At 42.9% G+C, this 27,770-nt stretch overlaps 1 protein-coding gene across 1 annotated transcript in view; it reads right to left on the bottom strand.

The window, feature by feature from the left end:
- Positions 1–27,770, bottom strand: part of LIPC (lipase C, hepatic type) — an 892,370-nt gene that overhangs the window by 448,597 nt on the left and 416,003 nt on the right. The window contains exons 2-3 of the mRNA XM_078685165.1: positions 17,757–17,947; positions 8,162–8,341 (exon numbers count right to left, since the gene is read on the bottom strand). Of these exons, the coding sequence (XP_078541291.1) occupies positions 8,162–8,341; positions 17,757–17,947 (371 nt within the window). The remainder of the gene's footprint in view (positions 1–8,161; positions 8,342–17,756; positions 17,948–27,770) is intronic.

The following is a 27,770-nucleotide window of genomic DNA, read 5'->3' as shown; positions in this document are numbered from 1 at the left end:
TGCAAAACTTGTAGGCACAAGTCTACGGCTCCTAAACATCCGCATTTTCTTTTTATATTCGGCCCATTGTGATTAATGAAACTATGCATGTTTATGACCACTTTCCATCTACCAGCTTCTCAGCAGCTGTGACAAATACAGAGGGAATTGCAATAAACAAACTGTCAGGCCGCTCAGAGTGTGAAAGACTTAATATGATGTCTCGGACAGAAGCTTTGATAGAGCAGTGTGACTAGGGAATAACAAAGAAATGAATGATAGCTGCTATAAATTTCTCCCAGATGTTAGTCGTTAGAGTGACGGGGGCAGTGCACACATCAAACTGTATCCATTATATGAATTACAATATTTTAGCTGTGGATGAATGTGTCGGTTTATCTCACTTCAAATAAAGCTCATATTCATCCAGTCTGTGAATCAGCCAAAATGCAACAGATCACTAAAAGAGCCACCATGCAGCCTTGGCAAATGTTACTGTAGTACCACTTGAATGCAGCTTTTCTGCTAAGAGTGCCCACACACAGATCTTAGGGGCGCCCTAATACAGTAACTTAATTTGTAAATGATGCAAGCAAGTTGGTTAACTTAAAACATTCCATTGCAAATAAAAAGCACATTTTAAAAGTATCAGTATTCCATTAAAAGACAGAGGATTAAGGATGCCCTACCACATTATTAAATTAAATCGGGATTCTATTAACTCATCTTTGGGGGTCTTCTTATCATGTGTTATTACATGCTGTAAAATGTTTACTGATTTGGCGATTGACACAGCATCAGGGATCCTTTGGAGTCCAGATGTATTTCTGTGGGTTGAATTTGGTCCCACACCAATATGTAATGCATACCATTCTCCTTTTTATTGCTTTGTTTCTGCTGCCTCTCACGCATAGTGCTATGCGAACGAGACAGTCGGCGTTCTTCCTTGCCCTCTGTTTAGACCCCTCGACCCCTCCATGCCGTAAGTGAAGGGTTGTAATTCTGGATCGAAAGTTCATGTGTTATATTTTTGTTTCTTATTGGTTGTTCTTGAGTTATGGTAGCTGTTCACATGCAGTTAGGGGATGGCCATGCTCACTCGACTGGCAAAATACTGCAGAAGATGCAACTTAGGGGAAATATTTTTGCATTACAACTAATTTTCTTAAATGTAAGGGGACTCAATTCGCCTGATAAGTGACAAAGGGTGTGGCATTATTGAGGATGGAACAGATATAATTGTCATTCAGAACAATTATTTGTGGAAATGTAACCAACATATAACTTATCCTGTTCAGTTTTATATTTTGGACACATCCAAAACCTGGTGAGTATCCATAGTCAATACTCAGGGTTCTCCTTTATGTCACTTACTCACAAAAGGGGCTGAAAGAATGCTTTGTGTTTGCTCTAGTAGTCTATTTCCACTGTGTATTAGGTTTGCACACATTGTGGGTCAAGACATGTTTCTTTACAGTGCCATTCAATCCCTTGGGCACTGAACAAAGAGGAAAGCCATTTTTAGGGCTCGCCCCTTTTCTATTTCGCAGAAATAGAAAACAGGGGTGAGTCCTTATGTCGCTGATCCAGTTCTTTCCCCAAAGGCTCTCTTCAGGCAGCTGATTGGCTCTCAAGGAGGATTTCCAACAGTTCATGTGAATCCCAATCATGTGACTTGCTCTCATGCACGAGCCTTCAAAGCCTCAGCCATTTGCTTCCCAACCAGCGCTGCAGGCCGTGACTCGCATCAAAGGCAGCCCAGCCCAGCTTCTCCCAGCAGGCAGCCCACCCCCTCCCTCTCTTGACTTTCAGTGACTTCACACTTCGTGCCCCTGTCCCTTCAAGGCAGCCCCTCCCTCTCTCCACCTTCTCTGCTTCGTCCTGTATTTCTTCTCTGTACCGCCCTCTCTTCCCATCTTCCTTCACTTTCCTGCTGCCTGCCCAGCCTCTTCCCCCACCATAGCCTCCCAGGCGCACACCACTGCTCGTAAACCACTCCATTTCACAAAGCCTCAGCCTCCCTCCCTTGCCATTTGCTTCCTAACCAGCCTGCCTCGCATAATTGCATCAGACCCGACACTTCAAGGGAATGCGCCCCGAGAGCCACTTTCGCGGCCGTGCATTTCTCTTCCCCCCCTCCCCACAGCAATGCCAGGAGCTTGTTTGTGGCTTGTTCTACCACTCACTAACTAAGCCTCGAGCGAAGCGGTTGGAATTTTAATTCATCAACAGGGCTTCAAATTCCAGGGCAGGTCTACTTCTATTTTGTTCTTTTACGGCGCTTACTTCGATAATGTTTTTTTGACCTGTTGGTAGAGCCATTTAGTAATTTGTAGAGTGAGGAGATGAGCTGCTTCCTGAATGTCTGCCTTTCAATTGAAATGATGTTAGCCCGAGTTAAAATGCAGCCTGGCACTTCGAAATGCCCAGAGTGAAACCTGGAGTCTGCTGAGGCTGTCCCTCTGAGCCTGTAACAACAAGTTGGCCCAGCAGCCCACGTGGGTGTCCGTCTTACCAGACACCAGCTCAGTTCTCAATCACTCAGCATATACTAGCTACCACACCAATGTCTTTCTTTCTTCCTTCCTTCCTTTTTTCTTTCTTTCTTCCTCTCTTTCTCTTTCTTTCTCTCTTTCTTTCTCTCTTTCTCTGTTTCTTTCTCTCTTTTTTCGTTCTCTCTTGCTTTCTCTTTCTTTCTTTCTTTCTCTCTTTCTTTCTCTTTCTTTCTCCTTTCTTTCTTTTTCTTTCTCTCTCTCTCTTTCTCTTTCTTTCTTTCACTTTCTTTCTTTCTCTCGCTGTCCCCTGCGTTCTCTTGCTTTCTCTTTCTTTCTTTCCCCTTCTCTCTTTCTTTCTTTCTTTCTTTCACTTTCTTTCTCTCTTTCAACACCACAGACCAGGCTCGAGTAGTGCCACATACACATGTGATGTTGTTTTAGGAGTACTTCAAAGCAAGTTTGCTCAACCTTTAAAAGAAAATTATTTTTAGTACAATATGCCCAATCTACCTTAAATGGGACATTACCAGCACTTCTCAGCGTGCCTGCTGAATGTTCATCCACAAAATACCAACACTCTTACTTTAGTGGAGAGTACTTGTAATATTAATACATCTAAGTCATGTAAATACAACACATATTGCATTACAAATGCTATAGGTGTCACGTTTGCAAAAGTTAACAATATTGGCATTGTAAATGACAGTTATTAATTTCGCTATTTTCAAAACAAAAACATAAATAAATAATGTATTATTTACAAAACTAATACCTCTAACTTTACTAATGCGAGCCCTATTGCATAGCAAATGCTTTTTGTAAATGACTTGAATCTCATTTGGCAGGCACACCTTGATAGATGTGACCCACAAGAAGCTACCTGCAGAGCCGTGAGCAGAAACATAAAGCTCTGATGGATGTATAGTGGCACTTTCACACCACTGACAGGGACAGCTCTTACTTCTCTACAGCGCACCAGACACATACACAGATAGTTTCTCTCTTTGTTAGCAAGGAGGTAGTAGGTAAAGCACATTACACAGACATGTAGGACCTGACTTTATGACACCACACTCAGATATGGCTGATATGATGAGCATCTACCCCATGGAACCACTAGGTGGGTGGCATTTTAAGGAATATTTACTCGGAGGTTCAGAATGCAAGTAGGAAGACCAAATGCAGATTTAAAACTTTCTAGAAAGACATGGGGAGAGAACCACCTTAAATGTCACCAACTGTGAAGCACAGAAGGCTACTATTAGAGGCACTCATATAGCATTAGAGTAAATAGGAAAAGAAGACTAGAAAAAGACAATATCCACACTACGTTGGTAGAACTAGAAAAGGCTAATAAAGGACATAAGATAACATCGTGAGCCAGGGACCATAACCAGCTGAGGGTGGAATTGACCCAGCTACAGACTGACAAAACTGAGTGGACTCTCCTATGGATTTGACAGAAGGGTTATTGCAAGGGAAATCAGCCAGAGAGGCTCTTAGCCTCTCATCTTAAAGCGCCACATAGTTAATCACATATTTGAACTAACTATGAAGAAAGGGACGGCTTATGCATTCCCATACTTTTATTTGAGTAGAAAACTTAGAAGAGGCCGTTCACTATTTGAACACCCATAATTTCCATGTCGGATGGAGCCCAATAGGTGATACTTGACAACGAAGACAACGAAGCTGAAGGATGCCATAGCCCCTCTTTAAATAGAGATGTCCCAAGGGCATGAATGGTATTCCGTTGTGTTTTATAAGCTCTTTAATGAGAACCTTACATTGCCGTAGACAGAGATTTTCAATACTTTTACAGATTCTTCAGGAATCCTGCGTATCAATGCATGATTCATTGATCATGAAACATTGCAGTAATAAATGTTGATGCTAAGCTTTCCATACATCATTTGTTTGCATAGCACTTTTCAGTGGGATGGGTATGCCCAGACGGGGGTCCCTTGCTCACTGTGCCACTGGATTCAAGCTAGTCTGGCTGATAAAGAGTAATACCCAGAAACAGGTCCAAGGATGCTTGTTTCTGGTCCAGGGAGGACCCGGCTTGGCAGTTCGGTATGGACTGTTCCCATGAGGCACAGGGTAAAGACTGATTTGCATATGAGTGGGTCTAAATTGGGGTGGCATGGTGAGCAAAAGAACAATGGATTTAACCCAGATCTCTTGACTGGGGTTGAATGTATGATTTATTCAGCATTCCGTCCATCATTTGTTTGCATAGCGCTTTTGCTTAGGCAATCTACCTGGATAGATATTTGCCTGGATTTGTAGCTGAGGACAAGCCTGACTTTGTTAGGGAATGCAAAACTCAAGATAATATACATAGTGATACACATTTGATCAAGAAGGTTCCTGGAAGATCTCTTGACTGTCAGCCTTTGATTTATTTACTGATTTGCATATTACTTAGAGGGTGGCTCTACCCAAGGTGTCAACAAGGTTTACATTGTAGCACCCAGGTCTCAGATAACATTAATAGTATGGAAAAACCAAGTAAAGAAAAAGCACGGTCAATGGAGCTATCATAATTGGTATTTCGTTAGGGGAGATTGAAAGATGAACGTGGGTTTCTCAGACCTAGTTTAAGCGTCAGCATGGGCAAGGGGTAAGGTAGAGAGAAGAGAGGCAAGTAGCGGGAGCACATTTGTCCCTGTGCACTATTTTAGGACTCCCTTAAGTGTTTTTCTTTTATTAGGATTTGGAGAATTTCATGAGCTGATAGTAGCAGCCTAGAAATAAATGGATCCTCCCACCATGATAAGATGGTCTCATAACCTATGTGTGGTGCTGCCCATGAAAACATGTATTTGGTTCAGTTTGGTCCCCTCAACATGTTCATGGCCATCTGATGCCCACTGATTTAGAATCTTACATGGCTGGACACAGACAAAGAGCATCTATATAGAGTACAAGTCTTTCAACTTATGTTTTTTACTTAAATTCTTGTGAGAGGATAGGCTCTTGGACGGGGCATACAAGAAAACTTATTTGAGGGACGGCCATTGTTCGGTTAACCATTATGATCAAAAATAGGTTCTGGCAAGGTGAGTAATAATGGGTATGGGCAGGGGATTATTGTTCTTCAGTATACTGTTGTTACACTGAGTACAGTGAAGTTTGGAGATGCATAGTTTATATAGCTACCTATGTCGTAGTCAGTAGTTGTGACATCTCTTGGTATTATTGATTTGGTAATTTCTTCTTTTGGTGAATTTCAATATTTAGCTTTAAACAAAAAGGATGTCCCTTTGAATCAGGGGAACACAGATGTGGGTACAGGCAGAGAGCAGGATGAGGAAGCATTAGCCGTCAGAGCATGATCAGCACAGCCTGTCAAGCTCTGAAATTAATTCCCTAGCCCGTAGCCACTGGAAAAAGCCAAACACATCGCAGAGTTTTGCATCTGAGTTACTATAATTGTTCCAATATTGTGAAAGGCCAAGGAAGCCATTTCATAAGACAGCCCTTTTTCAAAGCGGTGCGACTTAAAACATTTGTTTTCATTACATAGTATCTTAAATTGATTGCTTTGGAGCACTGGACAAATATCCGAGCAAGGAACAGACTACCTAATTGGGCAACCACTTCTATCGCCTTCTCCTGGATGAGCTTGTTAGTCACCACAGCAGTTAGAACATATACATTGTTACTTTACAGGTGGAGGACTCCCAGGAGTCAGATCCCAGTGCCAGCTGAAATAGTTTAAAGCACAAACCCCTGACAAATCGGCACTTGCTAAATATCTTACCGCATGGGAGAAAATCCATATATGTTAGAATATTTTACAAAGGGCCTGATTTAGATCTTGACAGATAGGTTACTCCATCACAATGGTGACGGATATCCTGTCTGCTGAAATATAAATCCCATAGGATTTATATTTCGGCAAACATGATATCCGTCACCGCTGTGATGGAGTAACCCATCCACCGAGATCTAAATCAGGCCCAAAGTCTGTTGTATATCCTTATATTTTGTACTGAAATAAGTTAAAAGTTTTCTATTTTCCTCAGTAACTCTTTTTCTTTTAGTCCCTGGGTAAGCAGAAAAATGGTGCACAAGCAAATATGTACACCACACATACAAGGGCTGTGTTTGTGTTCTGAGAAGGTGAATATCTGTGTGTCAATATCACTCAGTTAAGTCTCTTTTACAGAGTCACTTTCATGTACAGCCACATTTTAAAACCCTTCTAATTCAAGACGTCAGAAATTACTTAATATTACACAGCACAATTAGGGGAATAGAATACAGGGTAAAAATAAAGTTTATAATTCTAGGTGGTACACCAATCAGTGCCCACCCACGGTCATGGTGTTCCTGAATGTATGTGATCCTTGGTATTGAATCAGGGACACAACCCTTGCTAGGCTCAAAGGCTGTCACTAAGCCACCCTCAAGACATATATTTACAACCCATGTGTTTTTGTCCCATCATTCATCTAGATGAGTTTTGGTGTGATAACATTTGCTTTGATTGACTCAGTATATTAGTCCTTGCACCTCTAATTTATTGCCCTTATTACCAGTGAGCCAGAAAATTATGATCACTCAGCAAATGCTTTTTAATTCAGGTGATAGATTATGAGTGGTGAGGAATTTATCACACTCAATAAGTATTAATCCCCCAGGTAAGTATCAGCAGGGGAAACCTACAATTTAACAGCAGGAAAAGGTCTAGTAATTATGGGGACATACGTATTTTGGTTCAGTAAGCACCAAAATATATATATATATATATTATGTTCCATATGTAGGGAAAAAGTTGAAATAGGTGCTATTTATTGTACTCGATAAATTCTAACCACTCTACAGGTAAGTTAAATACTGAATACACCTCAGGGGCCATCATGAATATGCCTACTTGCTCCATACTACTTTGTTTTTCACCGACTCCTCTGTGCCCATATTCTTGATCACATCGAACGCCACACATGAAATGCATATTGGCTCATAAGTAAGCTGTCCAGCCACAAGCCCCAGGCAGCATTCAAATTGCTTGCCCCCTAAAGGTTTGGCTCCTTATTATTCTTTAACACATTAGTACATTACATTTTGCATTAGTAAATTTTGTAACCTTTGTAGCTCCCACAATGACATTAGCACCAATTGTAGTAATTCTAAGGTTGCAACTCAAGTCTTAGGTCTGTTATATGCCTGTCAACTTTGATTTGATACAATTCTCTCGGATTTGATTGTGAAAACTTTTAAAGCACTTCAGGCAGACAACTAATGCTGGGTCTACAGATAGCCTTCTCTTACCCTAGATTCCGGCATTCAGTTCAACATCTAACAAGAAAATAGTTAGCTCTTACCTACTATTTCCTCATCTTACAGTGCTCTGATCTACGGGTCAGGATAAAATTATAACCTACCGCTACCCATGATGTCTTTTTCTTAATTGGCCTTCTGTGTAAAATTGACTGAACTTCTATTCTAACTCCAGTTTATATAACCTGGCAAGATTGTTTTTGGTCAAGTTGTCTTTCTCTAAAATAGACATGCACTTTGCCCAATGTCCTAATTGATTTTAGACATAAATATTTTTGTAATTTATGATAGTTTGTTTTTTCTTTTGTATCAAAAATGTTGATATCTGCAAATTCTACGCAAATAAGTGAGGGTAGTAGATATATTTTTACTTAAATTCATATGTGGTTACTTACCTCCAGCCACTCGACAAACTCTGCAAGCTCCCGACCAATGAGGCGTGTGTTCTGTACTGCAATGGCATAGTGCTGGTGAGCAAGGGTGAGCCAGTCAGCAATAATCACATTATATTGCTTGTTATGGGATTTCAATGCTGCTGCCATCTTCAAGATCCAGCCCTCCATCATGCCATCAACCTGAAAATACATTGCTCCCCAAGGGGAGCAAAATAGATCAGATGAAGCAAATTCTTGATATCAGATGAAAAAATGACTTTGGATAGGAGAACTATCTAAATAGAATAAACGCACACTCACAACAAGTAGGCCAGGAATGTATGAAAAAGTTGTCTCTCTACAGCTTTTAGATTTTAGCATTACAGAATAGAAATATGTGACAATATTTTCATTTACTTCAATCCATGAGATTAAATCCATACAAGTAAATAGAGTAAATTATGTATTCTCAATTTAATAAAAATCTTGGAGACTAAGGATTATTCTTGGAGTGTGGCTACTGCTATAGTTTGTAAATTTCTGTATTTTATCTGTGTTTATTACAATGAAAATTTACCCTGTCTGGATCGGGTGTAGCAACATTTTGAAGATATGTGTTCTTATACCAGGTTTCCTAGTTTTTCCAACTAACATTTTATTTTAACAATGGGAATTACACTGGTATAATGTTCTGTATACAATTGCATTAAAGTTACATAGATTTCAAATAATATATAGTGATATAACAATGTATCTGTGACTAGTTAAGTTCTTGTTTTTATTTCCATGTTTTCTGCATATGCATTAACTTTTTAACAATCAACGCAGGGGTTTTCTTTCGATACGCTCCAACAAGGACATCTAACATGGTTTCTGGATTATTTTGGTGACCATCGTTATTCATTTATATGTATATATATTTATATAAAGGTGCATAAAATAAGATACAGTGACCTCGTGGCTATTTTGTAGGCTTTAATTACTCCAAACTGTGACTTTAGGTCAAGTAAGAACTTCCCTTCGAAGCTACAAGTTAAAGCTGGCTTCATAGTAGGATTATTTTACTTTTTGGATTGATTCATGTGACGCTCTTTTAAATGAAACTTCATTATGCAAGTGAAAATTTGAACTTTTGGCATATTTTTTTTTCTTCAAATATTAAAAAGTTGGGGGTTAAAAGAAAGGTTTTAAACCTTTCCTGAAGGTGGTGAGAGTATTGTGAGCCATGGTGTAGGTTGTGAGGCGGTTCTATCATCTGTCTCCTTGATGCATGTTCTTTGATGTAAGAGTGCTGAGTTTCAAACTAGGGGTCGACATGTGATGCCTGCCCAGTGTCTTTGGGCATTTTTTTGTGCAGGAGTCAGAGGGAACAGTGTTGATATGACACTTGTATGTGAGGCATGAAATATGCAATTGGATTCTATGCCAGGACCGGAGGCGAGGATTATGCTATCTTAAGCTTGTGCAAGTAATCAGGGGAATCAGAAAATTGAGTTAGAAATTTCCGCTACCCTGTTGGACTCTGTATGTATCTCTAACACAATTTAAAAATTTGGCCTATCAGATTTATATTTCCAGCCAAATGATATTTTCGCGTGCGTGTATGCGTGTTTGCATTTGGGGTGGCTCTGAGGACTCTTGCTTCTCATTCAAGTATGCAGATCTCACTGAATTTTATCAAGTACATCTGATCGTCTCTTGTGACGACATGTCTTTATCCTTTTGTATATAGCACAAATTATTTTTGGACCACAAACGCTTTTTTGATTTATGTTTGTTTTTTATTTCAGCTAACCACTGGTATGAAGTATTTGCCCTGAGGAAGGCATTTTTGCCGAAACGCGTTGGTCCTTTTACAACTGCAACCAGTGCTTTCAAGTTTACACATATGACCACTGACATCTGTGTCAGGTCATCTTCATCTTTTAGGGATACTTTGTTCCAACTTTTCACCTTTTCACACCTGTTCACACTTTTCCTTTCTTTCCTCTTGTTTTTAGGGTGAGAATTGTAGCTTGCCCACCTTTCTGGTGGTTATGAAAGATGTGTCCTAATATTTTCATGTATTTATGTATTTTTTGTACTGTTGATTGCAGACATTATCTTTATAACTATTTATGTATGTTTAATTTATGTGACTGATGGATTATCCATATTTTGTAAAAAAATATCAATAGAATCAAAATAATAAAAAGATAAAATATATATTTTTTCATATATAAATGTCTATTGAGTAGTTTTGTGAGTTGTGGTCCAAATCTATGAGTGTGCCTGATGTTTCTATAAGTGCACTGAGCCCGGTGCAAAATCTTTTTTACAATGCGGTGAGAGTATTGTGAGCCATGGTGTAGGTTGTGAGGCGGTTCTATCATCTGTCTCCTTGATGCATGTTCTTTGATGTAAGAGTGCTGAGTTTCAAACTAGGGGTTGACATGTGAGGCCTGCCCAGTGTCTTTGGGCATTTTTTTGTGCAGGAGTCAGAGGGAACAGTGTTGATATGACACTTGTATGTGAGGCATGAAATATGCAATTGGATTCTATGCCAGGACCGGAGGCGAGGATTATGCTATCCTTTCTTCACTTTATTGAATAGCAGCCATTCAAAGAACTTAACAAAACCACTCTTCCCATGAACTATAGGGAATAACAAGATTCAAACAATAGAGTATCCCAACACAGAACGTCCACATAAGTCCACCAATCACAGGGCTCCATGTCCCTAATAGTTCTCTGTCATCTTCCATTCCCCCTCTTTCTTTGCTGCTCGCAGCCAGTTAAGTCATGTTTCTCTTTCTCAGTGTGTAATTGATGTTTATTGGTATTCAGTGATTCTGGTATTGCTATACTGTTGTATTTATTAATATTCATTGTTCCTGATATTGATTTACATTGTGTTCTTGTGAGCGCTTCTCTGGCTCGATCGCTCTCTTTTTGCTATTTTGTCAAGTGGTTGCGTTAGGCACGTAGGCTCTGAAAAGCTGCCGCGCGCCTGGCTTTGCCATATCCACATTCTTTGTTGGCAGCGTGTGGCTTTGCCCTCGTTTGTTTTTTCAGGAATACTTTAACTGTTTACTTCAGTGCCTGTCAGCCGAGCGCCTTGGACTTGCGCGCCCCGCCGTGGGAGTGCCCCTCCCTAACGGCGGTGACATAGTTCGGCTCGCAGCATTCCTCCGGCCGCTGGAGGGCGCATCGCATCCTCGGCATTACAGGCGTTCCTGGGATTCCGCGCATTCTGCGATGTGACCTTGGTACTCCCTGCTGTGCCGGAGCCTGCCTGCCTGACTGCTTCTTACACCCTGCGGGGTCTGTGTTGTTTCAGATGCTCTCAACGGCCCTTGAACGCTCGCCTGAGAGTCCGTATAAATCTGTTGTTAGACAGAGGGGCTTTTTTAGTCCTGACACTGTGGGTCCGTTTTTTGACGCACTGCATGCTCTGTGAGAGTCTGACAAGCAGGATTACCTGCTGAGGCCCAGGAAGCAGGCCGCCTCCCTTACATTATTTCTTGAGGCTGTTTGGGCCCAGGGATTGCCCCTTATGTAGTGAGCACTGCTCCAACTTACCTGTAGGCTGAAGCCCAGCCTCCCATAGCCTGAGGTAGGCCCTCTTTCAATTTGCCCACTTACCTGGTTGATTCTTCGGCACCTCTCATGGCTTCTTATCAGGATGATGCTTATGTTGATGATCAGTGGGAGGAGGACCCACTAACGGCACTACAGTGGGACGATGATTTCTATGATAAGGTGGATGAATCCATCTACAAGGCTGTGGAGCAGGCTATGGGTCCGTTAGAGGACCGCCTCTCCAGCCTCATCGAGCAAGCCTTCGAGAAGCTGGCCAGGGTTGCCCACTTCACCACGGCCAGCCACGCCGCCCTGGTCACCCCTGAGCCTAACGCTTCCGCCGCCTCTTCTGACCCTAGCGGTGCCGCTGCTGATCCTCAATTCCCCCCGCCAAGCACCGTAAGGAGGCTGGGTTGATTTGGACTCCTTTGCCCAACTTAAACAAGCCTTCTTGGCAGCTAAGGCTCTGCCTGTGGCTCCCACTACCGCGGGGGATTCTGTTCCAGGGGACGACGATGATGCTGGTCCCTCCCGTCCCTGGCATCCATCGTGCCTGGCGTCCGAGCCGGCCTCCCAGAATATCTGCTCAGACATGGTGGATCCTGATGATATTCTCCATCCTAGATCATCGGACTGGGTGCCATGTGAGAAGGTAGCCCAGTTTGTGGCTAGTCGCATCTGCCGGCCGTTAGAGGCTTCAGCTTAGAGCTGCCTTAGGGCGGAGTGTCCTCGCCACTCTGTGGAGGGTAAAGTCGCTGCCACCCCTGACATTGACCCTCGCATAGCGACTTTTTTTCAGAAATTCATCAAGGACTCTAAGAAGGGCATTGACAGGTCGTTGCGTGCTTGTCAAGACAAGCTGTTGGATAACTTCGGGCTTGCCACAAAGATCTTGGATATGGCTGAGGAGGCTAAGTCTTAAGGTTCTCTTATTTCCCCGGACACTCTCTCTGCATGGGCCGAGCGCGTAATAGTGTTCCTTGGGAACGCTAATTGCACTATCTCTGCAGAGCGGCAATGGCCCCTTTTGATTAAGGTTGATCCCAAGCTTGGGGACCTCGCCGACTCTGAGGCTGGTGCCATTGCCAGAGGTGGCCTCTTTGGAGACCCTTTCCTTCGAGAGCTCGGACGTTTTGCACATACCATTACGTCATTAAATAAAGCGCAGTCCTCCATCAAAAAAGTATTTCGCCCTCGGGCTTTCCATGGGGCTGGGCGAGGCAGGGGCCGCTCGTCCGTTCATCCAAACCAAAATAGAGGACAAGGCTCCAACGGCGGGTAGGACCAGGGCCAAGCCCATTTCGGAAACTTCTACCCGACCAGAGGATGTTGTGGGAAGAACAGAGGCGGTAGAGGTCGTGGCACCTCTGGTTCATCCGGTGAGTGTTCTCCCTTCTTCCATTCTAAAAGTGGGGGGCCGTCTGGCGCATTTTTTCCAGGCTTGGACTTCTGTCATGGGGACGCCTGCGTTCTACAAACCGTGCAGGGTTTCCACATCGAGTTTTACAGGCACCCTGTGCAGCCGGTTCTGCCATGACCCCTCGCCTTTTCGGAGGCTAAAATTGTCTTAGTCGACCAGGAGGTATGCTCCCTTCTCACCAAGGGCGTGGTGGTGGAGACCTCTCTTCATCTCAACGGTTTCGTCAGCAACCTTTTCTTGGTAGACAAACCGGATGGGGGTCAGCGTCCCGTCATAAATCTGCACGAGTTCAATGAATGGCTGGTTTACCGCCATTTCAAGATGGAGGGTATCCATCTTCTGCGCGGCCTTCTCCGGCCCGGCGACTGGATGGTGCGGCTTGATCTCAAGGATGCATACCTGGCCATCCCTATTTTTCCGCCCCACCGACGTTTCCTTCAATTTCGGTTGCTGGACAAGGTTTACAGGTCCTCAACGCTTCCCTTCGGCCTATCCTCTGCCCCTTGATGCTTTACCAAAGTTCTGCGCTCAGTGGTCGAGTGTTTGCGAGCGTTGGGTGTAAGACTTATAATCTACCTGGACGCCATCCTCCTGATGGCACAGTGTCCTTGTGCCTTAACTTGCCAGTTGCAAAGGGCGGTGGATCTCCTTCAGGGCTTGGGCTTCGTGATCAACGAGGAGAAGTAAACCCTCTCCGCGGCCCAGAGAGGGGTGCTTTTAGGTTTTTCTATCTACTCCGTGGATTGTACCCTCAGTCTTCTGGCTCGCACGATGACGAAGATTCGTCACAAACTCAGGAGGGCGTTAGTTCAGCCCCAGCTCTCCTTGAGACAGTTGGCCTGGATTGTGGGGCTTCTCTCAGCCTCGATCCAGGCCATCTTCCGGGGCCCGCTCCATTACAGGGCTCTGCAACGGCTCAAAGGCCTTCACCTGCGCAGGGGGTTGACCTACTCTCAGAAGGTAACCCTCTTGGCGGAGGCCAGAGAACAACTCCAGTGGTGGCTAGCCAATATGGAGGCCTGGAATGGGCGTGCGATATTCAGCTCCGAGCCAGATATTGTCATAGAGTCAGACGCCAGCAGGTCCGGGTGGGGTGCCAGGTGTGGGGACTTCACCACAGGAGGTGTGTGGTCTCCTGAATAACAACAGTTGCATATCAACTGTCAAAGCTGTTGGCGGGTTCTTTTGCGATCCAATGTTGGACCAAAGACTAGGTCCGGTCTTGCGTCCTTCTCAAGATGGACAATGTATCGGCCATCCGTTACATCAACCATCTAGGGGGTACGTGCTCCAAGGCTCCTTCCAATCTGGCATCGAATTTTTGGCAGTACTGCCTGGATCATCATGTCTCGGTGACAGCCGAGTATCTCCCGGGTCAGGACAATCTGGTAACGGACTTCCACTCTCACAATTTTCACAATGCAAGCCTTTGGAAGATGCACCCAGAGGGTCTGGGGTCCATTTTCGGTGGATCTGTTTGCCTCCGGTTTGGACCACCAACTTCCCCGGTTCTTCAGTTTGAGGCCGGACCCTCTGGCAGTGCGGACGGATGCTTTTCTTCAGGACTGGCGGTCCGAGAAGGGGTATGCGTTTCCCCCATATGCGATGCTAACGAGGGTCTCGGCTCAAGTCCGGCGCCAGAGAGCGGATGTGGTCCTGATTTCACCAATCTGAAGGTCTCAAGTTTGGTTTCCGGTTCTTCTGGAACTTTCTTTGGATTCTCCAATCCCACTTCCCGATCTTCCCAACCTTCTTCTCAGTCCGAACAATGTTCCTCATCCTCTAATAGCTTAAGGTTCCTTGACTTTAATGGCCTTGGAGGATTACAGAGGACGATGGGAGGTCTCAGGCCTTTCAGGAGCGGCTGAGAGTTTCATGTCAAAGGCCTGGGTGTACAGTACAGTCAAGCGTTACAGATCTACCTGGAGACAGTGGTGCCATTGGTGTGTGCGACGGGATCTCAATCCCGTGGCAACAGATGTAACATCTATTCTGAATTTTCTGGCTTCTTTGGCGGAAGGTGGTCTGGCGTACAGGACCATAAACACCTTCCGCTCCGCCATTTCGGCGTGGCACATGCCTGTGGATGGTTCTCCGGTGGGTGAGCATCCGTTGGTCTGCTGACTCCTTCAGGGCATTCGCCTTTCTCTTCTTCCGGTGCCTCGTTATTCTCATCTCTGGGATGTCAATCTGGTTTTGAACCACTTTTTGTCTTGGCAGCTGAACAGATTCCTCTCTTGAAAGGAGCTGTCAGCCAAGTTGGCCATGCTTCTTTGTCTTATCTCTTGCCTGAGGGTCTCAGATGTTAGGGCCCTGGATATTACCAGCAAGTTTTTTCCCCCTCGGGGGTCACCTTCAATGTTCGCCGCCGAACCAAGTGTGGCACGACATCTAGCTCCTATCCAGCCTTTCCGGATTCCCCCAAGCTTTGCTTGGTCTTGTGCCTCAAGGCTTACGAAGAAATGTCAGAAGAGTTTTGTCCTCCGGGGAGAGACAGTTGCTTATTGCGCTGCGCAAATCCCACAGAGCAGTTTCTTCCCCCACAATCGCCCGGTGGGTGAGGTGGGTGATGCAGGAGGCTGGTATTGATCTCAGAGCCTTTGGGGCTCATTCTACTAGGGGGACCATGGCCTCTAAAGCTTCTACCCTGGGAGCTCGTCTGGAAGACTTTCTGAATGCAGCAGACTGGTCTTCTGACTCTTCATTCAAACGGTTTTACTTCCAACTGATGATTGATATGGCTCATTTGGTGGTCAATAAGCTTTTAACAAGCATAATCCCCCATCCGGTCCTGACATAGAATGTAAAATTTCCTAGCTATCGTAACAGAAAGTTTCAATTCTATGAAGGACTCGGAGGCAAGGATTATCCCACCCAGGGTACAATTCTTGTTCTTTCCCTCCCTCGTATTTGAGTAAGTAAATCTTTCACTTGAGTCTGATGTGCTGCTGTGGACAAGTAAAATCTTCCATGTGATTGTGATATGCTGTTTTAGTGTTTGTCATTGCTATGACTCGCTCTGCTTTTCCCCTACAGGGTAGAACCTTAGTGCCTATTTATGTTGTTTGTTTTGACAGGAGGTTCCGCTGAACATGATCCCTGAGACGTTTCTTTGGGCTGACCTCGAGCGACGAAAGAGGGGGAACGGAAGATGACAGAGGACATGGGGCCCTGTGATTGGTGGACTTATTTGGACGCTCTGTGTTAGAATACTCTATTGTTTGAATCTTGTTATTCCCTATGGTTCACGGCAATAGTGGTTTTTGTTAAGTTCTTTGAATGGCTGCCATTCAATAAAGTGAAGAAAGGATAGCATAATCCTCGCCTCCGAGTCCTTAATAGAATTGAAACTTTACTGTGTTTTACAGCTAAAAACTACAAATCTTACACCCGATGTGTGACCCGCCCTTCATCTTACAACCTAGCGCCACGAATAGAAAAGTGTTTTCTGTCAGCCATGATTCACTGATCTGCAGGTAAAATCGTTCTCCTTGACTAGGACAAGTCTGACAGTAGGTTCTAACAAACACATACTAATCTGTCACTGATAGTATTACATGTCTTTTCCATAGATTCAGACTCTTCTATTGATTTGACTGAAGTGCGCCCTGGAAAATTAAGGTAGGGGGCTCGTAGCGCTCGTGATGGGTGTGTCTCAGCGTGTTCATTGATAAACTGAAAACGTTTTTTGATTATAAGGGAATGTTTTGCTTCCTCTTTCAGATTTCCTCTATGGTCCTGATGAGAATCGGACAAAGGGTCCGGTTCGAAACGCGTCGACCTTTTTGTTGTGGTATCCTATGTCAAAACAAACATGTATTACCAATGGCTTGAATAAAAGTGTACTCTTAGCATTTGAATTGCGGGATAACATTGTAAATCTGCTCCATTCCTGCAAAACTTGTGTTATTTACAATTGAAATTACCTCTATTCATTGACATAGGTTCCAAATTGTTTTTTGTTTTATGTCTGTGTCTTTGGGAGTTTGAAGACGTGAATGTTTATGTGAGTGTGAGCTGAGTCAGGTTACGTCTCAGATGTCGAGTATGAAAGAGGTTGCTTGAATTTTGTGTATTTCATGGCAACTTTTGTGCACGGCTGTTTTTCTAAGGATTTTAGGTGTCACACATATTTATTGAAATAATGTGTGTTTTGTGTTCTTTGAAAATTTGAAAATAAATAAACTGTGATGGATTAAATCCAATTTCTGACTAAAAATTCATGTTTTTTTTAGTCTTTTGCAACAGTTCGTTTTTGCAGTAGGTCTCAGTATTGGCTCACAGCTATTGTGGAGGCATTTAATTTAACACTCAGAGTCTTTGGAAAACCGTTGCACAGGTCAGGATCAGTGTGGTTGAGTACAGAGGAGGTGCTAAGGGGTGTTATTAGAGAAAAGTGCATAAATGTAACACTTTCAAATATTCTGAGATTGTTTATTCTTTCAAAAAGAAGCACAGTCTGCTGTGATGAACCTTATATTGATTTGAGAATCTAATCGTGTACAAGTCTCATCCGATGTCTCACAAAAAGAGCACAATCCTGCACTGGAATGGCACTGATTCAATTGCTTAAAGCAAATGTGAGCATTTGTTCAGTGTACAATTGTAAATAAAAAGTAAATGCAATGTTCGTACCGACCATCCATGTACTATTATAATCAGTGGAATAGAAGTATTAAAATTGCATTTGTCTAGAGTGTGTAACTGGTACGTCATAATCTGACAAAAGTCTTCTTCTCCAGAATGTTCGTATAGTTGAAATTTAGTCTCTGGAACATGGTGACCCTTTTTCACTTTCAGTCCACTGTGGTGCCCTTCTGCTGCCCCTGAAATGAAATTTACAAAATAGGTTTAGCGAATGATTAAAATGTTTTGCTTGCATGGTATAAAATGTAATAAATTAGTGATCCTTTGAGTTTCTGCTTAATTAATATTTCACAATGCAAATTACATTTTTCCTCAGAGTGAACTGACATTAGAATACATCACAAGATGTGTTTGGTGAACTCGATTGAAACTGGGTCATCTTCAAAATGGTATGCCAGTTAAATGTATCATGAAGCTTCATAGAAACCATGGGCCTAATTACGAGTTTGGAAGGCCATAGGACCGCCAAAATTGGGGTGGAGATGAGGTGATGGTCGGGGATCGCAGGACCAGCAGTCTGACCACTGTACTTACAAGTACGGCGGTTGGACCTCTGTGGGACTATTGCAACTGCCCGGGGGATGTGATTCCCTGGCTTTGGGGTGGCGGTCTTAAGGCCGCAGTATAATTGGTGAGAAAGCTGCAGCACCGCCAAGCAAATTACAAGTTTGCTCACCGCCAGCAGTCTCATTGCCGTTCTCACGCCCTGATACTGCTGGCGGTGAGGAAACAAAAGGGCCCCCTCTTGCCCCTGTGCACGGCATGGACTTCACAGACCATGCCGTACAGGAACATTCATTGGCGGTCCCGGGGCAGTGCAGTTCTAAGGCTCACATATGAGATTTTGTACTTCACTGCTGAGGGACCACCATGGTGCCCACCCACCAGACCACGAATTAACTCGTAACCTGGCGGGACGCGGTGAACTTTGGCAGTCTTGGAGCGGGTGCTGGTGTGGCGTCCCGTTCCAAGACCGGCAAAGTCATAATTAGGCCCTTGGTCTTTGAGCTTTCTTAGTTCGACACCTGCAGGACATTAAAAGAGGTTTTGACTTTTTTTAATATTGAGATGGACTGATTTGAATATTCATAAGATACATTTTGCAGTAGACAGGACTTTTCAAGACTTTATAATCCTATGTTCTCTTTAATTTCTATATTACCATTTTAGGACAATACTCTTCCATGTGTCTGAATGATTGATCAGAATAGCTGAAGGAAGTGCTTTCGGAAACAGAGTGGACTGGTGGTTTGATAATAATACCCAAAGTGCAGGTGGACTATGTGTCCAAATGCATTAGAAGGTAAACATCACTTACAACGAAACTTTTACAACGCACTACCATTACAACGCGGTCATTACAACGCAAACCATTACAACGCATTGCGCTGGGGGGCGCTCTAGGATAGGGAATAAGTTTAATTTACTATCCAACACCTTCCCTAGTGTCCACGGAGACTGGAGTTGGAATAGTAAATTAAACTATTCACTATCCAGCACCCAAAAGCGCTATGCGTTGTAATGGTATGCGATGTAAAAACCGTGTTGTAAAGGCAAGCGTTGTAATAGCCTGCGTTGTAACGTCATACATCCGCATTAGAACCTTGAAAAGATAGAAAAAGTGAAATCAATACAGTTGGCTAGCTTTGGGGATGCAGGAGTGCCATCAGATACTGATACATGTTAGCGTCTTGCGACAATCTTCCTTTTTTAGAGCACAATAATAAAAAGCGTTCTTTTAAAAGCATGTGCAACTAACTAATAAGATGATTATGTTTATGTTGTTTCTAATATACCATCACAGAATAGTTTCAGAAGAATATGGTACAAAAAGCAGTAAGGGTTACAAAAAAACCCAAATCTTCATTTTGAAGGAATAAGTGAAATGTCACAATTGTGGACCGTTTAAAAAAATCATATACGCTGGAAAAGGTCACTTACTTTGTCAGAAGCAGATTGAAATTCTTTAATAGGGCCTCAAATACAATTACTTTCTGTGGCATTGACGTAATACTATTGTGTTTTTAGGTTATATTTAGCTTCCATTTCAGTTTTCCCTTTTGTCATAGCATCTTTTTCAGATAGTGGTTTGAACATGTTCACTAACACATGAAAATGCCACACACGTATTTCTTTCTGGTAGACATTGTTGTTCAGTTAGTTCCAGGGACACACATACTAGAATGCAATGTTCTTGCTTTTATTATATGCTTGTATGAGACAACTCTTTTCCCCAGACTAACTAAATATATTATTCTGCGTCTCTAGCCGAAATCGATAAAGCCAGTGTTTTATTATTTAAACAGCATCTGTTTTGAATTCGGTAAGGGGCACTTCACACTGGAGTTATCACAGTAGCTGCTGTGAGCTGTGATTGAGAAGAAAGATAGTTGTGCAAGCACATGTGTGCAGGCTTGCACACTCAGATGGAGTGCATTTGTTGATACACTGAGGCCGGCTTACCGAAATATTAAGCCAAGGTACAGAGTTAGATCATTCCATCAGGGTCTGGCAGAAGGGAACTGTTGTAATCTGCTAACACTGTTATGTAGTCTTTATTTACAACAGGAACATCCACCGTGCTCTCACTAGATTAGGAGTATTAGTGATAGGTAGGAATAACATTAAGAAAAATTAACGTGGGTGAAATTGTATTTCACGGTTTTAATAATGATTATAACAATGATGTGTCACATCTGTGAAATAATCACAGTTCATGTTGTATTTACACAGATTATATATTTTCAATGAACATTTCAAAATGTATTACTGTTGTCTTTTCTTTGTGACACCTTGAGCATTCAAAAGAAAGGTTTAGCTCTGTTTTCCACAAATTCCTTGGAAATTAGAGTGGTCATGTTTGAGGTTACCGACAATATCTACAACTCTGGAGGTTTAGAAGTTTAGATGCAGTACTGTGAGCTAGCCGAACCATAATTTACTGACGATATAAGAAGACTCAGTCTCTGTATTATGAAGTTTTGTTGTTCTACTAAATTCGTTGGAACCATATAACAATTGGACTTTTAGATATATTTAGAGTTAAAGGTTTATATTTAGAGTTTGGTGGACAGGGTACTAAGTAGCTGGTGTTACCTAGTGCCCTGTCTACCAAACCCTAGGCCTGCCTGCCTCAATTACAGAAGGGAGAACTTTAATTGTTGATGGAGCCCTGACGGAATGCTTCCTCTGATGGCCCAATGGAGTAGGGGCCATCGTAGGTAGGATGTTACACCGTCTGCCCTATTTGGGTTGACTGTGTGATGCTTTTCTTTTTCCTGTCCACTACCGGCAGTAAAAAACAGTGCTCATGATTCCATAATGTGTAAGTGTAAGGCATATATTAGATATCCTACCACTCATTTCTCTACCCTCAAGCCCCATCAAATTGTTCAGAGTTACATGTTACCAAGCAGTGTCTCTACTCACCTTGTGGATTCATGTTGGGATTCCTCTTGTTTGTTTTCTCATGTCATTTGAAGACATGAATAGTTCTCAAGCCTCTCTCTGTACTAGGCACCTCTTAAGAGGAAGCGTCATTTGATGGTATTTGGATCTATTGTCTTATCACCATGCAACTGTTTTGTGCTATTACACAGAATTGCTGTCAGATGTTATCCTAAGTGGCTTTCTAGAGGTCTCTCTACTTTTGGCTTTAACCCTTATACTGTTGGGATATTTGTACACTCATGTGCTGGAGCTTTTTTCAAAACATCAATGTTAGGTTATCAAATGATATATATGTCTTTGTGCACCCATACAAACTATATGTTTTTCCAGCACATTCAGTTCTTTGTCTTAGTGCAAACCCAGCTTCAATATCTCACTGTGGACTACGATATGTGCATTTTTTAAACAAATGTATTCTATATTTTGTTGCATTTCTCAAATAGGCAAACACTAACCAAGGAAAGGGTTCCCTGAATGTCAGAAGTCCTGCAATACTGAATATGTGTGGTTTTTCTTAAAGAATGTGGTCTGCACAATAATGATATGATATTAGAGCAGATCACAAAATTGTGGCAGAGTCGCATTTTACTGTGCACTGTTGATCTGAAGACAGATATCAAACTCACTACAGTATGGAAAGTATATAACCTGCATAATTGTGAAATAAGGAATCTACTGATGTAAGCCAGACCTCCCTTGCTCTAACCTTCTGGCTAGTAGATCATGTTGAACATGATGTTTGTTAGATTTTTAACAGTTTTTTCCAAAACGTGGTAATTCCTTCCAACTAATCCTGACCCGCAGGTTTGATCCTCTACATTTCATGAGTATGGGGATGCCAGACATGTATGCAGGTTTTCTATGGATTCAGGGGGTCACAGGCAATACACTGGGAGCCATGCATTTTGGAAATTTGGGAAGCAACTGTGAATGAAATGCCAGAATATGCTACCTATCTTTTCTTGAAAACATCGTTCCTGGGCTACATGGAAACATGTCATAACCAAATATTATTAACAGCTACCCATCCTAAAGTTTCTTTTGATCAATACCAAACCTCTCTTACTATGATCTACAGCTGGGATATTGCACAGAAATTGGACTTTGTCAGATGTTTTGCATTTTTCCCAAACAGTGGTAATTCACCCAAGTCTTCTTCACGAAGGAACATATCCATGTGAAGGCTTGACCCACATCTTTGTTCTTGAGCATTGGGGTACCAAACATTAATGGACTTGTTATAGGTTTGTATGCCCACAGCCGAAAACCTAGCTGCAGAGCATTTGGGATTATGGAAGCAATTTAAAAGAAATGCTGGTGTATGCTATCTGTCATTTTGTCGCATGAATCTCCCCTGGGTGGTATGGAAACCTACTACAACTATATAGTTACATTATCTACATGTCATAAAGCTTCTAGTGCTGGTTGCCGGACACCCTCAGATTAATTGACTGACCAGGACAGTGGTCTAAACAGGATATTTGATAGATTTTCAATATAATTGTCCTCAGAGCAAGGTAGTGTCCTTCACTCTTCCTCACACGGAAACATCTACCTATATAAAAGTGACTCCAATCTGTGTTTCCCGACGATTTCTGAGTGTGGACTTATATCACATGTGTGGGTTTCAACATTAGACACTTTAGACCAAGGAATCTTTTTGATGAGGAAGGGGCTGGAATTGCATTGAAGATATCTGCAGTATGTGGGCATAGGCTTGGCTGGCACTCAGGGAAAACTACCAGTCCTAGAAATATCTGCTGTACATCAGAAATTTCAAAAATTCCATTCACACAAATGTGAAGAAATTGCATTTTTTAATTATGGTTGACATGTGCATGCAAATCTAGGTAAGGAAGTGGCGGAGTCCATGAAAATATTTCTCCAGGTGTCTAGTGTTCAGAAATACCTGTGGTTGGCAGGATTCCAGGGAGCCAAATGAGCCAAGGTCACTATACCGTAGCAACCACGTCCTAACAATTAACCAAGCGTCAAGCTTCATTCCTGCGCTTTTTTTGCATCTTGGTACTTTCCTATCTTGTACCACACATTTCTGGACTACATTGAAAAGAGTGGAGGTGAAAAAATATGGGGAATGTTATGTAAAAAAAATATATAAATATTGTGAGGTTAAAGAAAATAGGATAAGATGCCACATATTTTTAAAATATTTTACAACTTGTTGCTGGTATTGCGGAAAGCAGAAAGGAGCTTGATAAAATGAGACTGTTGGCTGCTAATCTTTTCGTAGTTCAAACACTTTTGCTCACTGGGTTCTTACGAGAATAGTTTCTCTGATGACCAGGCTCAAGGGGATACCTTGAGGCTTTCAATAGATCCTTTTTGATGCATGCATAATGGTTTTTTTATAGTTTATCAGTGCAACGTGTGACTGCCTCCTCTCAAGTCTTCCTGTAATAATGTAGGCACCATAGTCTGAGGAACTTCAGTATGTTAAAATCTGCAGAAATGCTTTCACATGTCTGTGTGAAAGGATGTATTTTGCGAGTAAAATAAGATAATTGTGGAAACAACCGTGAAAATGTCCTTTAAGGTTTCTGAATATAATGCCCAAAATAGCAAAATGACTTGAAACTACACACACTTTGTTCATTTTGCTGAAGTTTTACATATCACTCAAACACCGTGCCTCGGCCTCCCGTCTTTACCATAGGTGATAGGAGAGGGCTGCATATGAGAGACTGAGTTATTTGGGTTGTGCAGATTCCTTGCAGAACGCCATTGTTCAGGGGCCACCGACAAGTCAGCAACTCAGTTGAATTGGCATTGCAATTCATTGGTACCTCAGCACATGGTGGGCCCTTCGAGGTCAGCACAGATTGTCCCGACCTGTGCTTTTCACCTCCACCTAAAATATTGTTTACTGTAATATTGGTTTTATTGTGATGTTTTGGTGTGTTGTATTATGTTTTTATTTCATCATTTGTTTTTTTAACTCTTTTTATTGGATATTTTTATTTCTTGGTGTGTTATTAGCGTGTATTTTTAAAAAAATTATTTCAAATTGTATAAAATGTGGGATTCTTTTAAATAATCAATTTAAATTAATAGTAAATTAACAGTAACATGATTATTTAATAAACAAAAATAAATAATTCCAGTAAATATGTATAGTTTTTAAATAATATTTAAATATTACGATATGGGTTCCTAAGTTATAAATTTTAATTATTAGTTTATTACATCGTTTTAAATATACACACTTTCATATATGTTCTTTCATATATGTTTGAGGATTAGCAGTCTGAATATTGATTATGTCCCCAAAATATTTGCACTTGCCCCAATGTTTGTTGGACTGAAGCTAGAATAGTAAATACGACTCCTTCCCCAAGGTATGCACTTTCCACAATGTTTGTTGGACCGAAAGCAGATTAGTAAACCAAACTCCTATCCACAAACATGTTTGCAATTTCATCAGTGTTTATTGGAATTCAGTTAGAATATTAAATATGGCCTACCAAATATTTTTACTTTCATCATTATTTGTTGGAGTGGAGTTAGAATATTCCCAATGTTTTATGGGCTGGAGTTAGAACAGTTAATGTGATGCCCCCAAAATATATGCCTTTTCCCAAATGTTTGCTTAACTGGAGTTAGAATAGTTAATGTGACTGACCCCCCCAAGTATAAGCACCTTCCCAAACATCAGTTGGACCGCATTTACAATCGTAAATCTGAATCCTAACCCACCCACCCAAATATATGCACATTCCCAAATGTTTCTTTTTTTTTTTTTTTTTCTTGCAAAATATTTTATTATTTCTTTAAATAGGTTCTTTTTTTTTTTTTTAAACCTTTATTGCACAGTTTCAGCAAAACAAATACGGGCCCACAACCGTCCGGCCGGCCACGACAACAGTTAAGCAACGTAGCAAGCTATACTGCGACTCGGTAGCACCTCAATACAAATTAGCAAGCAGCCTGGGTCACACTGGATATCTGCGCACTACCGAGATACAGGAGAAGTTAAGGTTAGTTTTTAAAGTTTTTAAAGGATATGGTTCAAAATATAAGAACTTAGAAGGATCAGAGGCCAACCAGTCCACCGAAGGCATGAGAGGGCAATGACTACCAGAAGAGATCCAACAAGCAAAAAACATAATCCGAGTAGCGGCATAGGGATGATACAACAGGATAAACAATAACACAGTATATTGCATGCCAGTCGCTGCCCCCCTCCCACAGAACCACCCTACTGACCCAAGGCAGAAACAGAAAAAGGAAAAGTATAAAAATAAAGAGAAAAATAAGGCCCATAGAAACTGAAACGAACAAAAGAGGTCCCCCCCCCAACCCCCCACCCAACACGCATGCAGAGGCTACGGCCTACCCCCCCCCCTAGCAGTGTGCCTGTCGCCCAAAAAAGAGTACCCGAAATACAGATGCAGAAAGAAAAGGAAGAAAGAAAGGAATCATATAAAACTATAATAAAAGAAGAGAAACGGAGGAGGAGCCCACCAGCAACCCCCCGGCGTCTCTATTCCCACAGTTCAACAGTAACTCAGGATGCACCGCCCGGTGAATAGCAGCATTACTAGCTTACAATATAAAAGTCACAGAGTCGGCACATTGCGGTATCCAAGAAATCAACACGCCCCACACCCATTCCAGTCTGCAACGAGGAGAACCATAAGACAGCGACAAGAAGCGTTCACCCCTGTCCCGTCTTTACTCTTCCCCCACCACTAACAGAAAGAACCCAAAAGGGCGCGAACTGTAATCCAAAAGGGGCACTTTGCACCAAACACACAAGCAAGTCAAGAACACTGGAGTACAACGTTCCCTTGTTGAGCCAGAAATACACAACCCTCGAAGCATCAAGCGGATCCGAGCCAAAGGAAAAAGTCTCGATGTCCAGCCCCTTCTGGAGCGATCCCCGGGTATCAGGGGGGAAGACGTGGGGAAAGGATTCCCGTCGTGACCGCAATCCGTGGGTCGTACCTCGGTCAAAGCAGACATCGTCCGTTGCAAGGACAGTCTCGAATCCTGGAGTCCCACAGCCACCACCAGTGCACGAGGCCGCCATCTTGCATGAGACAGGCGCGAGGCGAGAAGCATCACAGTGGTCCGGCAGGTCCGCCATTTTAGAGCACCCCTGTGCAAACAATAGTTCGTCAACCTTGCTGATCAGGGTTTGCGCAGAGTAAACCATTTCGTGGTGAAGGGAGGCGATAGCTGCCAATAGATCGCCGTAGCCATGAACACATCCACGCTCCCCGCCACTCGTGTCCCTCTGCGCCACACATCCGTGACCACTCCATGGCTCCAGCTCCTCAAGGCTATGCGCCATTATGCACTTCGCGGTTTCAAATGGAAGCCCCCCCGGTCGGGGCAGGCGATAGAAGGCCCCGGAGCGGCCGCAGGCAGTGTCTCAAAACCAGCCGTCCCGTTTGAAGTCAGTGGGGCGGATAGTTCGGGAACCTCCCGCTGGCAGCGGGCCAGCACACCGGCAGTCACTCGGCAATCCACATGAAGGGTTCCCGCAGCCGCAGAAGAACTCCAAATACACGCACCCGGCACAATCAGCTCTGTACCTGTAGTCAAGTGAGGCGGGCGGTTCAAATTCGGCCGCACCCTCCATAGAGGGTCCGACCGGTGCAGTACAGCTGCTGACGCCCGATGTTGTTCACTCCGCGGCCGGCTCCGGTGTCCACTCGAGGCCCCGGGCTCATGGTCGCTGCGGGCCCCAGACTTCAGTCGAACATTTCTCCAGGTTGTAAGGAGGCCCGAGCTTCAGGATTTCCCCACGGGCCGTCGGAGCAAAACAGCTACCTCAATGTGCCCTCTGAACGCAGGATCACCGGCAGGATATTCGCGAAGAAGGAGATGGTCCTCGGAGCCGAGGGACTACACGTCCGACCCGGTCGCCATCTTGGCTCCTCTCCCAAATGTTTCTTGGACTTGAGTTAGAACTATAAATATGACTCCCTCGGTTTCCTATTATATGTGTATTTCTCAATGTTAGTAGAACTGGAGTTAGAATATTAAATCTAACCCCCCAAGTATGTATTTTCCTTAACATATTGATGAAGCAAAGCTTCGCATTTGCGACTTGCTGTAGTCATGAACCTCGCTCATGTGTAACCAAGTAATAATTTGTACGTCTTACTAACCTTTATTTCATGTTTAAACGAGGTAAATGAAGCTTGCACATGTGTATTTCTAATACGATTAATTCGAGTCAATAAAATGGCCGCTGCTTTGAAATAGCTTCTGCGCATGCGTCAGTCACACTCAAGTGTCCTGACGTGTTTGCAGGTTTGGAGGGAAATAGTTGCGCATGCGTAATACATAGTTTTGTCAATAACGTGGTTCTGCTCGTGCCATTGCTCTTGTGCCTGTGTATATGTAGCTAACATTTAGACTGCATAAGTATAATTTTTGGTGATAAGTTGAAAGTACAAAACCAATGATGTGTTTTCATAACGTTATTTCTATGTATTAATTTGTTCTCGCTTACTTTTTATGTACCGCGGGAAATGGGGGTCTGACTGAGCCGAAAGCCATCTTGGAGGTCCTTTCTGCGCA

This window comes from Lissotriton helveticus, chromosome 3_2, assembly GCF_964261635.1.
Source record: "Lissotriton helveticus chromosome 3_2, aLisHel1.1, whole genome shotgun sequence".
Taxonomy (NCBI): Eukaryota; Metazoa; Chordata; class Amphibia; order Caudata; family Salamandridae; genus Lissotriton; species Lissotriton helveticus.
Note: the sequence above shows the minus strand (reverse complement) of the source record. Positions and strands in the feature narration are given on the sequence as shown.